The sequence below is a fragment of the Mauremys mutica genome, chromosome 9, assembly GCF_020497125.1.
Source record: "Mauremys mutica isolate MM-2020 ecotype Southern chromosome 9, ASM2049712v1, whole genome shotgun sequence".
Taxonomy (NCBI): domain Eukaryota; kingdom Metazoa; phylum Chordata; order Testudines; family Geoemydidae; genus Mauremys; species Mauremys mutica.
This window is the reverse complement of record NC_059080.1, coordinates 56,068,246-56,085,109: the sequence shown is the minus strand read 5'-3', so window position 1 is coordinate 56,085,109 and position 16,864 is coordinate 56,068,246. Positions and strand designations below refer to the sequence as shown.

The following is a 16,864-nucleotide window of genomic DNA, read 5'->3' as shown; positions in this document are numbered from 1 at the left end:
ATTTTTACACTCACCCCAGCAGTCTGGGTATTTGGTGGCAATTCAGTGGCGGGTCCTTCAGCCGCTCTGGGTCTTCGGCGGCAATTCGTTAGCGGGTCCCTCAGCCTCTTCGGCGGCAAGACTTGGGTTTTTCTTTTTTCTTTTTTTTTCTTCACTGCTTCGGCACCTTTTTTTAATGTGTTCGCTCCCCCTGCTGGTAGAACCTGGCTACGCCACTGGCCGGGACACTTAGTTTACTTAGGTTTACCTCGTGCCTGCAGATGCTCGAGGTAAACAAACCATCTCAGCCCACCAGCGGCTTATCCTGATGGCTCGGGAGCCAAAGTTTGCTGACCCCTGAATTATAGGGTCAGCTTATGAACGGGTTATACAAATTTTCCATTTTTACTTATCCATCTTCAGGGGGTTGGCTTATAAGCGAACCAGCTTATGATCGAGTATATACGGTAGTTATATTTTACCATTTGCAAATTTCTTATTCCAGAACTGGGATTTAGAAATTTTACTTGATTAAATATTACAAAAAGTACAGTTAAGACTTTTAAATGTTAACAGAGCTTAAGAGCTTACAACTCACTTTGTTTGTCTCTAAAACAAAACTTAAAACTGCTTCTGTTATATGTTTGTAAGATGTTTGAGAACAAACCAGTTCCTATTACTTCCTTGGCTGTACATCCAGGATAGGTAAAGATGGAACCCATCCCCACGATTTTGTTTTGCATTGCTTACATAGTTATACCTGTACATTTACACAAACTGAAAATTTCATTCCCCTAATGGTTAAAATAGCTTACTCGGAGAAAATTTTTAGCCCTGATGACATTTTTACCTAAGTGTGTTGCTTTCTTTAAAAAGAAGCAACAAAATGATTTTCTTTGGAACCACTTTTGCATTCATGAACTATTTGCAACACCCAAAGGTGGTGGTAATTCTCCAGCGTTTTAGTCTGTTACAGACCTTGCCCACCTGTTTCGCCACCAACATTTGTGAGGACAACATGGCCATTGTAGTACTTCAGCCTATTATGGAGATATAACCTGCAACACTAGCATTGTGCTGTGTTACGTGCACAAAACAGCTACAGTTATTGACATCGAAAACAAAACAGGAAAAAAATATAGCAAATTGCTAAACCACGAAACAGTAAAAAAAAAGGTTTGGTGCTGCAATAGTCCTTGGTTGTGGTGGTTTGAAATTTAATTTACAGTTAATGTAGATGGCATTTTGTTAACAATGGGGAGAAGGAGGGTTACCCATGGAGTTGTTTTAGTAAAGGTCTGCGTTAGCAACTTAATCTTTAATATTTAAAACTTCATTTTTGCCACTTTCTTTCCCTCTCAAAAATATCTTTTTATTAAACCTTCTAAATTATTACTAATGACAGGAACAACAAACTTGAAAAGAAAAGAAAAAAACAAAACAAAACATTTGTTAAAATATTTAAAAAAAAACAAACCTGAACCTTAAAACAATCAACAATTTAGAACATTTTTTTTAAGTTAGAAACATTAACAGCTTACTTTGAAGGCTTATTTTAAACAAGTTTAACGCATTTAAGGATTTTAAACAAGCTTTTGTTTTAAACCAACTTTGAAACCTCTGCTTGTTTGCAAAGGTGCCCCCCTCTCAGCATGTATTTAATCCTTTAGGCTTACCCAAGGACAGCAAAAATGTTGTATTAATTTAGATGGAATAAAGGGGCCCAAAGAGACAAAGGTGTTAACATAAGCCACTCACTGGCCAGCATTAAAGTGCGTCAAACAAAGTTCAGGGTTTGGTATAAAGAGACCTCAGCCTGCTTATTACCATGGCAAATACACCATTAAATATCCTTTTAACAACTGTTTTAAAGTTCAAGTTTTTTAAAACCTTCTAGTGTCCTAAGAATACAAAACAAGGCGAACATACAAAAGAATGAGAGAATAGTAAAGATAGAAACTTTCAGCTTCTGTCTCTGGAGTTGTAATCTTACTGCTGTAAAAACACAGGCACAGCACAGGCTCTTAAAAGCCACCCCAAAACTTCGCAAACTTGAACCAGCATTGAGCTTTTCAGAGCATTGCTTTTAGTTGCCTCTTCCAGGTCACAGGCTTACAGCAGTATTGCAAAATATAGTCTTATTAGACTCTTACTAGACAGAAGGACTAAAGAGAGGGCTAGGGAAGAAGAAAAAATAAGGTGGGGGGGGGGAGAGCACATGGAATAGGGAAACAGTTACACATCCCAAATGGTGTTTGGGATTCAGCTAGAGCTGGTGGAGGTGGCAAAGTAATTTGGGTTCCTTTGGTCTGGTCAGACACTTTTCAAACTTGGGACAAAAAAAATCCAGAGTCCCAATAAATGGTGGAGGTGGCAGCCATAATGGTGAAGCTCGCTCCAGTAGCCAGTTTTTCTCCCCAAAGCCTCTTTCTTTAAAAAAAAAAACCAAAAGGGGCAAAATATCCCGTTCCCCTCATTATTTTGTCCACCTATTCAACCTAGTTTTCAACACCCATTTTGGCTCATTAATTTTTGGTTGCACACTTTTCTTGTTTACCAATCATGGTGTGAACACAGTCCTTGAGTTATATCATGAGGCCTTTTTGTCTGGATTAATGCAGTCTCTGTCTCACTTTTGCACCTTTTCCCATCAGCGTTTGTTGTGATAGGTGATAGTGACATCTCGTGAATTTACACTCACTTTTCACAGCTAATCTCACAATTAGGGTAAATTTGTAGGCCCAATTATCACAAGAAGTCTTAATCTAGTCATAAAAGCATTGACTAAACCTTAATTGATGTCTATATTTGACAGTGAAAATAAACTATCACTGTAACAGGCCAGGCCTTCCTTGGGTATCCCCTCGTGACAGGAGGTTGCCCTGCAGACTCCCAGCCTCAGTCCCTCCCCCAGGGTCCCTCCCAGTACTTCTCCAACACACTCTTGGGCTCAGAACACCTTTGTCATGGGGTAGTTGATTATTATACATGTCTCAAAGACATTAGCAGTGAATTCCCATCTTGTAACTCAGACACCTCTGTCTCAGCAGCCTTTTTCACTCTCAATCTTCCTTTAAACTGAGCAATCCTGGGCTTATCCCCATTGTGCTCTAATGGCGTTCAAATGAAGCAATAACACAACCAATGGCTGCCTGTCCTGGGCTTCATAAGACTCATGTCCCTCCTGGGTTGTTTCCCAGCTCCCTGCCACACTTCTGGCTCCAGAGTCTCCATCTCGTGCTGTCCATGCCTCCCTGCTTCTGGTCTGTCTCTCATTTTTCCTAGCTCCCAATCCTCCTTATGTAGCTCCTGTTCCCAGGTGCTGTCCCTCCACCTAACCAGGACCAGCCAGGGTGCACCTGTTCAGTCACAAGAGGACTGTGACAGGCTCAGTCACCCTGTGATAATTACCTTTAGCCAGAACAGTCATTGCTGTGAAAGCTTGGGCAAGTCACTTCTCTCTGTGCCTCTGTTTTCCCTTTCCCACTTCGTTTGACTTGTCTTATTTAGGTTGTAAGCTCTTTGGGGCAGGGGTCATATCTTGCTATGTGTGTTTACATGTTGCTGTTTCCTAGTGCAATAGGGTCCTGATTACAGCTGGGGTCTCGAGGTGCTACTGTAATACAGGCAATGATAATAAAAGAGGAAAAAATACTCTTGTTGAATGGGAGAGTAAATAAAAGCAAGGGAGACACAGTACGTTCATTAATTATTTTTAATGTAAAGTTTAATGGTATAATACACACAAAATAGATGTCTGTGCAAAAAATTGTATTTTTGAGGAAAATCAAGAGCCTGATTAATAATCAAGGTGGTGAGGAATGGAGATGGGAAAGCAAAATAAAATGGAGGAGGGGAAACACGGGTGGAAATACCGTGGGATGAGGGATGAAGAGTTTACTTTTGCATCATGTCTTGGGGCCTGAAACATGCAGGTAGTCATTTTTACTGAACTTTCTAGGCTTGGGGAAATCCTTTCTTTATGAGCAACACAAGTGTGATCCTTGATGCTGTTACAGGGAGTGAAGTCAAAGATGAGATCCTTGCTCAACTCTTCCCTCACACCTAGCAGCAGTATAGGATTGTGCCCGTGATAGTCTGGCTCAGACTGTCTCCATAGCTCAGGTTGGGAGTGGGAAACTGACTAGCTTATGTCAAGTAACACTGCTGCTTCTGCTGGCTGTTGGGAAGACACTATACACAGAAACGGCAGAACTGAGCAGTCGCCTATAGACTTGTCCTGACAGAATTAAAGTTTACTGTTCAGTAGCAACAGTTCACATCAGGGTGAGGCAAGTTTTCAGGTTGATTTGAGAATTGTTTTCTAGAATGAGGATACCACTAGAAAGCAGAGGTCAACCTAGGCTGCATGAATCTCAGAATGCAAGGTCAGATTCTGATCTCACATTAGTTCTAGGCCAGAGTAACTCTACTGGAGTTGCTACTGATTTATACCAATGTAACTGAGAAAGAGGATCAGATCTCAAGTGTATGACCCCAACACTATCTTGAAAAGACTAACACAAGGATATAATTTTATTTGGCAATTGAACTGTTTCTAGGTGCAATTTTAAAATTTGTTTTTCTTCCAGGATTTTACTGTATTTGGAGGGAGTTTGTCCGGTGCTCATGCCCAAAAGGTCTGCAAGGTAAACATTTTAGAGGAGAAAAGAGCAAGTTGCCAGTGCCTCTCTGGCAATATGTTGTGCTACTGCCATGAGTAACCAGATCTGAGAATGGCTTGGACCAGGGTGGATAAAATCAATGTTTTAAAAAAATAAATAAATAAAAGACCAATTTTTTTATTTAAATCAGATTTTTGATAGGTTTTTTTCCTCAAAAAGAATTTTATCTAAAGATAGTTTTAATTAAGATACATTATAGCTCAAAGATATCTCATCATGGAATAGGGAATATAAATTCTAATTCTATAGTATGAGACAATATATTCAGGTAATGTTTAAGAAAAGTTTTGTAAATGAGTTCCAATAGTTCATGGATTAGGTACCCAATCTTATGGAGTTCCACAAGCTTCTGTATAGATTATTTAGGTTAATCTTTCTATCTTCCTAATGGGACTCAATGCTCAATCTAGAAGATACCATCAGAGATGCTTAGTTTTGCAGTTCTCAAACTGTGGATTTGTGTCTTGAGGTAACACTTGTTAACAGCAAAAATGTTTTTAAATAAATAAATAAAACATAGAGGTGAGAAATAACAGACCTCAACCCTATTGTCCCTCTGCAAATTTGTATACACAGAGTCAATCCTTTACCTCTCTCTAAAAGTGCAAAGTTTCAAAAGGTTAAATGAATAGAAGATTGTTGGGGGCAGAATAGATCCGAACAAGAAGAAATCTGGAGATAAATGTGAGAAGTGAGGGACATACGCTTGTTTTGTTAAAATATTATATGTTTGCTGTTGAAGAAAAAAAATCAAGAATACATAACGTTTTAGTTAAATAAAACAATTTAAATGTTTGTCTGGTGATGTTCTCCTCCTAATACAGCACGGCAAGAAAATCCTCCAAATATCAATGATTAACCTGTTGAATTGGAGATAGTTCACCTCCCAATGACTTCATAAATATCTACTTCAGTTACCTTTTGGTAAATGAAATAACCAAACAATCATTCATTTTCTGATATAGCTGTAAAACTAATCTGAAAAGTTTTCAAAATAAATCACTGTTTATAAATGTATAGTGTGTACCTTCTAAAAATGAAACCTACATCTATCTCTGAGTTGTAAAGAATATGTATTAACGTTATAACAACCAACAAGAATGCACTTTTATGTAGAAAACCATGATTAAATCGAGTCTTCCTGACTAGTGATTTAAATCATGGTTTAAATCAATTTGATTTAAATCAAATCCACCCTGGCTTGGACTCTGCTTTATGTTGTTAGCAAGTTGAAAGTTGCTGTCACTGCTTTGGGGATCATCTGGCCCAGAAGAATACATCACTGCTCTTATTCAGCCTTTGCCATTTTCTATTTTTGTACATTATTTCTTTTCCTGGTCAGTTCCTGATATACTTTAAATTTATTATTCACTTCTCCCTTGTGCGTGTTTACAACATGGGGTCTAATTACATGATCGTGCCATATTCATTGCATAGGCTGGGCAGCGAACATTGCAAGGCAGTGTGTACGTAGAAAATAAGGCAGGGGATTCATGCATTCAGCCCGGGTTGGATGATGCACTGTAAGGCAGGGGACCCTCACGAAACACTAAGGATAAAAATATTGAACCACTGACTCACTGAATGTGAACCATTTAACTTGCATATAGAACGAGACCAAAGGTTGTAACTGATCATGTAATTGAATACTATGATAATCCATACACCAAAGGGCAGAGTTAAGCTTACACAAGCAACTTTAATTGTGACATTCCCTGACTTTTGGGCAGTTCCCTTTGTAACTTCATAATTTTTGTGTGGAATATGTAGTGATTTTATTTTGTTGGAGGTTTTGGTGGGGCAAATGCACAATAGTAAGTTTAATTTACCTCTGGTGATTTTCAGCTTGAGCTGGGCTGGTAGTGATTGTTCATCTTGTCTAATCAGCAGTTTGTGTGTTTATCTCCAGATCATGGATCAGGCTGTCATGGTTGGGGCTCCTGTAATTGGGTTGAATGACTCTGGAGGAGCCCGTATCCAGGAAGGAGTAGAGTCTTTGGCTGGCTATGCTGATATCTTCTTGGTAAGTGGCCTATTAGATGAGATCTACTGATGAAAAACACTATATAAGATTTATTATTATTATACAATGGATTTTTAAATTAGAAGAGAGGAAGGGACAATTTACTAAATATAATATACCTTCTGAGTCATATTAAGGTCTAAATTCCCATGTATATGCTGGAATGTAGGTCAGAAAAGCAGAACTTTCTTTAAATGAGACTTACTCCTGGAACTCTGCTCCCTCGTATGATACAGGGGGAGCTAGCCTAGCTGTTAAGGCTTTGTTCCCTAGTTTGGCAGTGCATGACACTCCCTAATCATCATTGTGCACATCCTCACCTCTGACCTGGAATCTAGTCAGTTTCTTCTTGTTCATAGTTATTGAATACAAACCTGGCAAAGAGCATCTTATAGCAGACACTCTTTCAAGTGCCTCTGTAAACGGTAAAAGCAAAGAGATGCAGGAAGAGACATTCTACAATATATTAGAACCAAGAGGAAGACCAAGGTCAGGGTAGGCACCTTACTCAATGAGGGGGGGAAACAATAACAGAAAATGTGAACATCTAAATGATTTTTTTGTTTCAGTTTTTACCAAAAAGGTTAGGAGTGAATTGATGTCTAACAAAGTGAGTGCCAGTAGGATCAGAGGCTAAAATAGGGAAAGAACAAGTTAAAAATTACATATACAAGTTAGATGTCTTCAAGTCACCAGGACCTGATAAATACATCCTAGAATACTCAAGGAGCTGACTGAGATGATATTTAAGCCATTAGCAATTATCTTTGAAAAGTCATGGAAGACTGGAGAGATTCCAGAGGACTGGAAAAGGCCAAATATAGTACCAATCTATAAAGAGGGGAATAAGGACAACCTGGGAAATTACAGATCAGTCAGCTTAACTTCAGTACCTAGAAAGATAATGGAGCAAATAATCAAGCAATCAATTTGCAGACTCCTAGAAGATACTCAGGTGATAAGAATCATAGAATATTAGGGTTGGAAGGGACCTCAGGAGGTCATCTAGTCCAGCCCCCTGCTCAAAGCAGGACCAATCCCCAGACAGATTTTTACCCCAGTTCCCTAAATGGCCCCCACAAGGATTGAACTCACAACCCTGGGATTAGCAGGCCAATGCTCAAACCACTGAGCTATCCCGCCCCCCCTGGGATGGATTTGTCAAGAACAAATCATATCAAACCAACCTAATAGCTTTTTTTGACAGGGTAACAAGCCTTTGTGGATGGGGGGAAGCAGTAGATGTTGTATATCTTGACTTTAGTAAGGCTTCTGATGCTGTCTCGCATGACCCTCTCATAAATAAACTAGGAAAATACTACCTAGATGGAACTATTATTAGGTGGGTGCATAACTGATTGGAAGACTGTTCCCAGAGAGTATCATCAGTTGTTCACAGACAAGCTGTAAGGGCATATCAAGTGGGGTCCCACAGGTATCAGTCCTGGGCAGGGCCGGCTCCAGGGGTTTTGCCGCCCCAAGCAGTGCGCGCGTGCAAAAAAAAAAAAAAAGCCGCGATCACGATCTGCAGCAATTCAGCGGGAGGTCCTTCGCTTGCTAAGCTGGTGCCTGGAGCCGGCCCTGGTCCTGGGTCCAATTTTGTTCATCTAAATCTTCATCAATGATTTAGATAATGGCATGGAGAGTACACTTATAAAGTTTGCGGACGATACCAAGCTAGGAGGGGTTGCAAGTGCTTTGGAGAATAGGATTAAAATTCAAAATGAACTGGACAAACTGGAGAAATGGTCTGAAGTAAATAGGATGAAATTCAGTAAGGACAAATGGGAAATGACTGCATAGGAAGAAGTACTGCAGAAAAGGATCTGGGTGTCATAGTGGATCACAAGCTAAATATGAGTCAGCAGTATAACACTGTCACAAAATAAAAAAAGCAAACATCATTCTGGGATGTGTCAGCAGGAGTGTTGCAAGAAGGACACAAGTAATTCTTCTTCTCTACTCAGTGCTACTTACGCCTCAACTGGAGTATTGTGTCCAGTTCTGGGCGTCACATTTCAGGAAAGATGTGGACAAATTGAATTAAGTCCAGAGGAGAACAACAAAAATGATTAAAGATCTAGAAAACATGACCTATGAGGGAAGATTTAAAAAATTGAGTTTATTTAGTCTGGAAAAGAGAAGACTGAGAGGGGACATAACAGTTTTCAAGTACATAAAAGGTTGTTACACGGAGGAGGGAAAATAATTGTTCTTCTTAACCTCTGAGAATAGGACAAGAAGCAATGGGCTTAAATTGCAGCAAGGGAGGTTTAGGTTGGACATTAGGAAAAACTTCCTAACTGTCAAGGTGGTTAAGCACTGGAATAAATTGCCTATGGAGATTGTGGAATCTCCATCATTGGAGGTTTTTAAGGGCAGGCTAGACAAACACCTGTCATGAATGTTCTAGATAATACTTAGTACTGCCATGAATGCAAGAGCCTGGACTAGATGACCTCTCGAGATCCCTTCCAGTTCTACAATTCTATAAGAGGAGTTTGAAGTAAATATGATGCAAGTACTGCCCGCATCTGAAAATACCTGACAAGTCCAAATGAGAAACACAAAATACAGCTTGAGAGAGTACCTCTTTATATTCAGTGGTATTACTCAGTAACAGACCCAAAAGTTTGCGGACGATACCAAGCTAGGAGAGATTGCAAGTGCTTTGGAGGATAGGATTAAAATTCTTCAACAAAAAAACTTCAGAAACAGACTCCAATGTGAAACTTCAGAACTGGAATTAATTTGCAAACTGGATACCATCAGATTAGGCCTGAATAAAGACCGGGAGTGGTTGAGTCATTACAAAACCTAAACCTAATTTCCTCAATACTAATTTCCCCCTACTGTTACTCGCATTTTCTTGTCAACTGTCTGAAATGGGCCACTCTCATGACCACTTCAGAAGTTATTTTTCCTCCCTTGGTATCCTGCTGTTAATTGTCTCGTTAGACCGACCTCACACTTGGTAAGGCAACTCCCATCCTTTCATGTATTTATACCTGCTCCTGTATTTTCCATTCCGTGCATCTGATGAAGTGGGTTCTAGCGCACAAAAGCTTATGCCCAAATAAATGTGTTAGTCTCTAAGGTGCCACAAGGACTCCTCGTTGTTTTTAGTGGTATCTGAGTTGAACATGAAATCATTGAATGTACCACCACTATAGAAATGAAATTGCTATGTACCATCGAACCAAATACCACGGAACATAAAATTACTATCAAGATGAAATTACTGCATACAATGGGATTCTGTAGAAAGAACAGCTTGTCATAACACAATTCAACATAAGATTGCAAATACTAATCGTAATCCACAGTGCTCATCTGAGTATTGAAAAGTATAAGAGCAGCTCATGATGTGTCCTATTCTAGATAGGCATGAATGCTGCCATCAACAATAAGTTATCAGTGTTAAATCCATGATCAGTACAGGAATTTGAATGTAACTAAAAACCACTGACGTGCTGAGATTCCTGATTGCCCTGGGTCCAGGGTTGGTGCACATCTCTATTTCTAAGACCAGAAGAATTGCCATTGGTGGGAAAGGCTCTGCCAACTCCCCACTGCTGTAGCCCTTCTCCTTCAGGGGGAATGACTCTGGTATCTCCCCTCTGCTGGAGCATTTCCCCACCACAGGGAAAGACTTGCTGCAAGGAAGAGGTTCTGGATAGGGGGAGGCAGCAGGGAAAAGGCTCTGGCAGTGGAGAACTGCTGAAGCCTTTCCCTTCTGCCTCCCCCTTGCCAGAGCTCTTCACTGACACACGGTAGTGTGGATGCAGCCTTCTTTTCACTGCAGCATATAGCCACAAATACCCTACACTCTGCTGATAGTGCTGTGTAGTGTAGACATAGCCTTAGAGTGGCAGGATTCAGTGTGTCCTCTTTTTGTTTAATTTTTCCTCCTTTTTCTGTTACCTGCAGCTACAGCCTGCGCCACCCACATACATACATTGCTTTCCACTGTCTACTGCCACCATACCCCACCCAGTATAACCCACTCATCCAGCCCTTCAATAGATTTACTATCAGATAGGAGCCCTGCTTTGAAAGGCCTCATACAGTATCTCAGAGCTGGGCCTCCTCCTGCAGACCTCGTATGCCCATTCGATTTTAGGCTTTTAGTGCTCATGCAAAAAATGAGAAATGTGGAAACCCAAAGGGTTTCTGCTGAAAGTGTTTCAGCAGAGCCCAGCTAGTGCCCCATACCAATATGAAAATATTGCTGATGCTTTTTGAGGAGGTGACAAGTTTTGGTTTATGTGATGGAGGGATTGATGCCAGTATGGTGGTAGTGTAGGGAGAGGTTGTCAGCGGGGGAAGGTTGCTAATGACTAAAACAGCTGGTCCTATAATGAAGGGTTGAGCTTTGTCCAGAATACAGGTGTGTGGATCCTGCATGCCAAGGAGACAGATTTAAAAGAAAGGATGGCACAGAAAACTCGTTAGCCATTCCTCACATCCAGAAAGGCTGTCTGCATTCTCCCTTTTCATTTCTTTATTGTAAAATTTAGTGTATTTGAGAAAATATATGTTCCTCTCCTGCCTGTCATTGGGTATTCTTGTGGAATCTTTCTAAATCTTATGTCTTGCTTTTTCCTTCCCTTTGACATGTGACTATTAGAAGTTTTTTCAGGGATTTATGAATCAAGAGACTTTTATTATAATTGGTTGCTTCTTTTCTCTTGCAGAGAAATGTTCTGTGCTCAGGAGTAGTCCCACAGATCTCCCTCATCATGGGTCCCTGTGCTGGTGGAGCAGTCTATTCGCCTGCTTTAACAGATTTCACATTCATGGTGAAGGTAAGTGTGACCCTAAGATCCCCTCAGTGCCTATAACAGCAACTCCTAACAAGCCTGACAAATTCACTACACCTAGCACACTGCTTTCATAGTATTTGTCCATAAAGACTGTCATGTGAGGTCTTTAATAAAAGCCACAATCACACAGGTCATTAATAGCATTGTGAAATGTATGTACAAATACTGTGTAAGAAGGGATGTGTGTGTTGAAAAAAACTATAAAATATGTTCCTCAATGTCTGAATTGAGGCAGAGTTGACAAACAGGTTTCTGCCAGACAAAGGATATATTCACCTGTCTGCCCTGGTTCACATGTAAATTAAGCATTGTAAGCCAACACAATGGAAGCCCCGATTGCATACAAAGTCATCATGAGGATGTGAAGTCACTATGCAGTCAGCACACCAGTGAATAAACCACAAAGGTTGTCTTGACTCAGGGGACAAACAATAACGTTGAGAGGGAAAGGCAAAAAGACACCCATTTATCTTGCACCTGAGAAAGTAATCAGTTTGATTACAATCATGAAAATGGGATCCCAACCAGCCTTAGTTGGAAATGCTGCAAGCAAGTTTTGGGTGAGATTCATAGATTCTAAGGCCAAAGGGACCATTGTGATCACCTAGTCTGACCTCGTGTATAGCACAGGCCATAGAACTTCCCCAAAATAATTCCTAGAGCAGATGTTTTAGATAAACATCCAGTTTTCATTTAAAAATTGTTAGTGATGGAGAATCCACCATGACCCTTGGTAAATTGTTCCCATGATTAATTACTGTCAACTTAAAAAATATACTACTTGTTTCCGATCTGAATTTCTCTAGCTTCAACTTCCAGTCATTGGATCGTATTAGACCTTTCTCTGCTAGACTGAAGAGCCTGTCATGAAATGTTTATTCTTCATGTAGATATAGACTGTAATCAAGTCTTCTTCACCTTCTCTTTGTTAAGCTAAATAGATTGAGCTCCTTGAGTCTATCATTAGAAGGCATGTTTTCTAATCCTTTAATCGTTCTCATGGGTCTTCTCTGAAGCTTCTCCAGTTTATCAATATCCTTCCTGAATTGTGGACACCTGAATTGGACACAGTATTCCAGCAGTGAACCAGTCCAAATACAGAGATGAATAGGAGTAGAGAGATTATTTTAAGTTTTCCCTGTTTGTATCCCAGGGCCTTATTAGGTGTTTGGTCACAGCATCACAGTGGGAGCTCATGTTCAGCTGATTATCCACCAGGACCTCCAAATCTGTTTGAGTCACTTCTTCCCAGGATAGCATCCCCCATCCTGTAAGTGTGGCCTGTAGTCTTTGTTCCTAAATATATACAGTAGAACCTCAGAGTCACAAACTGAACCAGTCAACCACACGCCTCATTTGGAACCGGAAGCACACAATCAGGCAGCAGTAGAGACCAAAAATAATAATAATACAGTACTGTGTTAAATGTAAACTACTAAAAAAAAAAAAAATAAAAAATAAAAGGATTAAATTAAAAAATATATATTTGACAAGGAAATGAAACGATTCCTGCACTTGTTTGATTTTAAAATAAGATGGTTAAAAGCAGCATTTTTCTTCTGAATAGTAAAGTTTCAATGCTGTATTAAGTCAATGTTCAGTTGTAAACTTTTGAAAGAATAACCATAACGTTTTGTTCAGAATTACAAACATTTCAGAGTGTGAACAACCTCCATTCCCGAGGTGCTCATAACTCTGAGGTTCTACTGTATATTTACATTTAGCTGTAATAAAATGCATATAGTTTGCTTGCGCCCAGTTTACCAAGCGATCCAGATGAAACTCTGTCAGTGACTTGTCCTCTTCATTATTTACCACTCTCCCCATTTCTGTCTCATCTGTAAACTTCATCAGTGAATATTTTCTTCCAGTTCATTGATTAAAAATGTTAAATAGTGTAGTGCCAAGGACCAATCCTTGTGGGACCCCATTGAAAACATACCCTGATTGATGACAGTTCCCCATTTACAATTAAATTTTGAGACCTATCAGTTAATCAGTTTATAATCATTTTAATATGTACCATGTTCATTTTTTAATCAAAATGCCATGCAGTGCCTAGTCAAATGCCTTGCAGAAAGCTAAGTATATTACATCAATGCTGTTATCTTTATCAACCAAACATGTAACCTCATTTAAAAAAAAAAAAGTCAAGTTAGTTTAACAGGATCTGTTTTCCATAAGCCCAGTTGATTTGCATTAATTACATTACCCTTCTTTGGTTCATCATTCATCAAGATGAGACTGCTTTTGGACAGATGGTCAGCATGTTAAAATGTAGTCTCTAAAAAGCATGTATTGATTTTGTTTTATATGTCATCCTTCTGCTTCCAGTATCCTTATGATCTCATAAATCGTAGCCTTTTGTGACAAACTTAGATTTATAGTGAAAACAAACATATCTCAGAGCTGTGATGCTATATGGGAGCTGATTGTCAGTGAATCAAACAACCTGGTGTGTACACTGTCCCCTATGAATAGCAAACCTGGTATTTCTGTGAGTAGCCACTGATGGCTGGATATCACAGGGGAATGTTTCAAAGAAGATCAGGGACTGGGATGCACCTACTGTTAACCTGCAAAGAAAAGTGAGGGCTAGCATTGCCCTGAGGACATTGCTTGGGTGGCTAGCAGGCTGTTGTCAGGCAGCTGACACCCAGTTAAGCACCATCAAGTCTCACGCTGGAGGCAGAGGGGTAACAAAAAGTTAATCACTGTCTTGGGCACCCCGAAAGAGCACCGCAGTGAGAATGCAGCATCTGTTGATAACATGGAGCAATCTCATCTAGATTTAGAATCATGGATGTGCTTTCATCTTTGGAACCCTTAGGAACTAGAATCCCCTACAGAAACTTCATTCATATAAGAGCTGCTAGCAATGGCCTTATGCCATATTTTAAATAAAGAACACTTTAATATTTTCCCCAAAAAGCAGTTTTATGCTTATTTTTTGCATTGGAAATACACTATCTTCCTTGGGTCTGTTGGATGTAGATTGAGAGCTTTTGCAGCCCTTAAATAAAGGGGTTGGGATGCTGAATCTTAAACAAAGTTTTTTCTCTCAAATAGTTGTTTTTCCCCCTAAAATAGCTATATGATTCAGAGGTTTAAACAGTCTAAATAACAATAATTTCCCCTCTCAATCACTTGTACCAATTCTTCTAAGGGAAACAAGTCCTGAGTATTTTTACATTTAAAAAAAACAAGAAGGAACTTTTTAAAAACTTCCAAGTTTCCATCATATACAGTAACTCCTCACTTAACATCGTCCCGGTTAACATCATTTCGTTGCTGATCTGTTCAAGAACATGCTCGATTAAAGTTGCACAATGTTCCTTATAACGTCATTTGGCTGCCTGCTTTGTCCATTGTTTGCAGGATTCTCTGGAAGAGCAGCCCATCCTCATGGGGGCTTGGAACCAGGGTGGGCCAGCAGCCCCCCCTCAGCTCCCCTAAGTTCCCTATAAGTAGGTGTGCAGGCAGTTCAGGTGTCCCTCCTCCTACTGCCTCACTTCTCCCCTCCTCTGCCTTGGAGCTGCTCCCGGGAGCCTCCTGCTTGCTGTGCGGGGGGAGGGGTGCTGATGTCGGGGTGTCCCCCTCCCCCTGCACCTATACCCCATCTCCACAGAGGAGGGGAGGGGGGACATGACAGGGCTCGGGAGGGAGGGAGCTTGCTGGAAGCTGCTGCTGTGTCTGAAGTAAGTCGCTGACCTACTTAAAGGGGAAATGGTCATCTGTCTGTCTGTGTGACACACACACACACACACACACACACACACACACACACACACACACACACACACCAGCGTGGAAAGTCTACAGCTGTGCATGCGCCATCAGGAGGGGGGAGGGAGTGGCACACTCCAGCGGGAAAGCATGGATTCATCAACATTCAGTTTCCTCAGGAAAGCGTTTGCAGCCACTGCTATGTGTCTATTGTGTTTCCTCCCTCCTGCCTCAGTCCATGCTGCCTTGTAGAGTGTGAGGCTACATTAACAACAATGTGTTAACCCTTGAGGGCTCAGCCAAGTGCTAGTTCATCATTTAGCAGTATGGCATTCCCTGGGAAATATCCCACCCTCTTCTACCCTCTGACTCCACCACCTCAACCAAACTTCACAATCATCATTGCTGTGTACAGTATTAACTTGTTTGTTTAAAGTTGTTTAAAACTTATACTGAATATGTATATAATGTCTTTTGTCTGGTGAAAAAAATTTCCCTGGAACCTAACCCCCTCATTTACATTAATTCTTATGGGGAAATTGGATTTGCTTAACATCATTTTGCTTAAAGTAGCATTTTTCAGGAACATAACTATAACATTAAGTGAGGAGTTACTGTATTACAAAAAGGCACAAACCTCATATGACTCGATGGCACTGAAATCAGACCTGCCTTTGAGAGTAATCATGGCCTCCCAGTTGGATTTTGAAGATCTGATCCATCTCCTTTTTTCAGGGACTGCTTGATGTGGAATCTTCCCAGGCTGGTGGCAACTCACTGACTGAAGCAAGGCCAGGGAAGAGGCAGCTATTTGGGTGGGGTCTGCTGGGGTCGGGTTGCAGGAGGTGGGGAAGGAGAGAGATGATCTCCCAAGCTTCCCTCAGTGTTTCCAGAAGCAGAATTTTGGCCCTGTAAAGGGCTGCAGACAGACACTTGTTATAGGAGTTGGTTACATCTAAGATCACTAGTAACTAAAAGATATTAAAGAAAAAAATGTACCGTAGAGACTCGATCATAAGCTGGTTCGTTTATAAGCCAACCCCCACAAAATGGATAAGTAAAAATGGAAAACTTTTATAACCCGTTCACAAGCCGACCCTGTAATTCAGGGGTCAGCAAACTTTGGCTCCCGCTGGTGGGCCGAGATGGTTTGTTTACCTTGAGCATCCACAGGCACGGAGATAAACCTAAGTAAACAAAGTGCCTCGGCACGCCAGCTGCTTACCCTGATGGGCCGGGACAGCAACTAGTGGGGGGGAGTCAGGGGAGTAACCCCTGTGACCACCCCCCACATGATGCTGTCCCTAGCCCAGGACCCCCACATTCTCCCCATCCCATCCCTTCCCACCTTATCTGGGGAGGGCCAGGACCATGTCCATTCCGTTGGTGTGCTTTGTGCATTTGACTATACAAGAGACATATTGAAGCTGGCTATACACATACACAATTAGGCAGTTTTCCTAGTTGAACCTTTTGTGTGGCTTGCACAGAAAAAGCAGGTATTTTACTCTTCCAAAATCTAGTCTATTACTGACAAGGTTTTATTTTGCTTAGTTTGGGATATAAAATCATTGCACTGTTGATGCAATTGTGTGTAAACCAGAATGAACTTTTGTCCCAAATTA

The 16,864-nt window shown here is 40.6% G+C and overlaps 1 protein-coding gene across 3 annotated transcripts in view; it reads left to right on the top strand.

The window, feature by feature from the left end:
- The window catches only part of PCCB (propionyl-CoA carboxylase subunit beta), a 76,254-nt gene that overhangs the window by 17,541 nt on the left and 41,849 nt on the right, over positions 1–16,864 (top strand). For all 3 annotated transcript variants that reach the window (XM_045030391.1, XM_045030393.1, XM_045030394.1), the window contains exons 4-6: positions 4,572–4,628; positions 6,574–6,687; positions 11,385–11,495. In XM_045030391.1, coding sequence (XP_044886326.1) covers positions 4,572–4,628; positions 6,574–6,687; positions 11,385–11,495 — 282 coding nt within the window. The remainder of the gene's footprint in view (positions 1–4,571; positions 4,629–6,573; positions 6,688–11,384; positions 11,496–16,864) is intronic.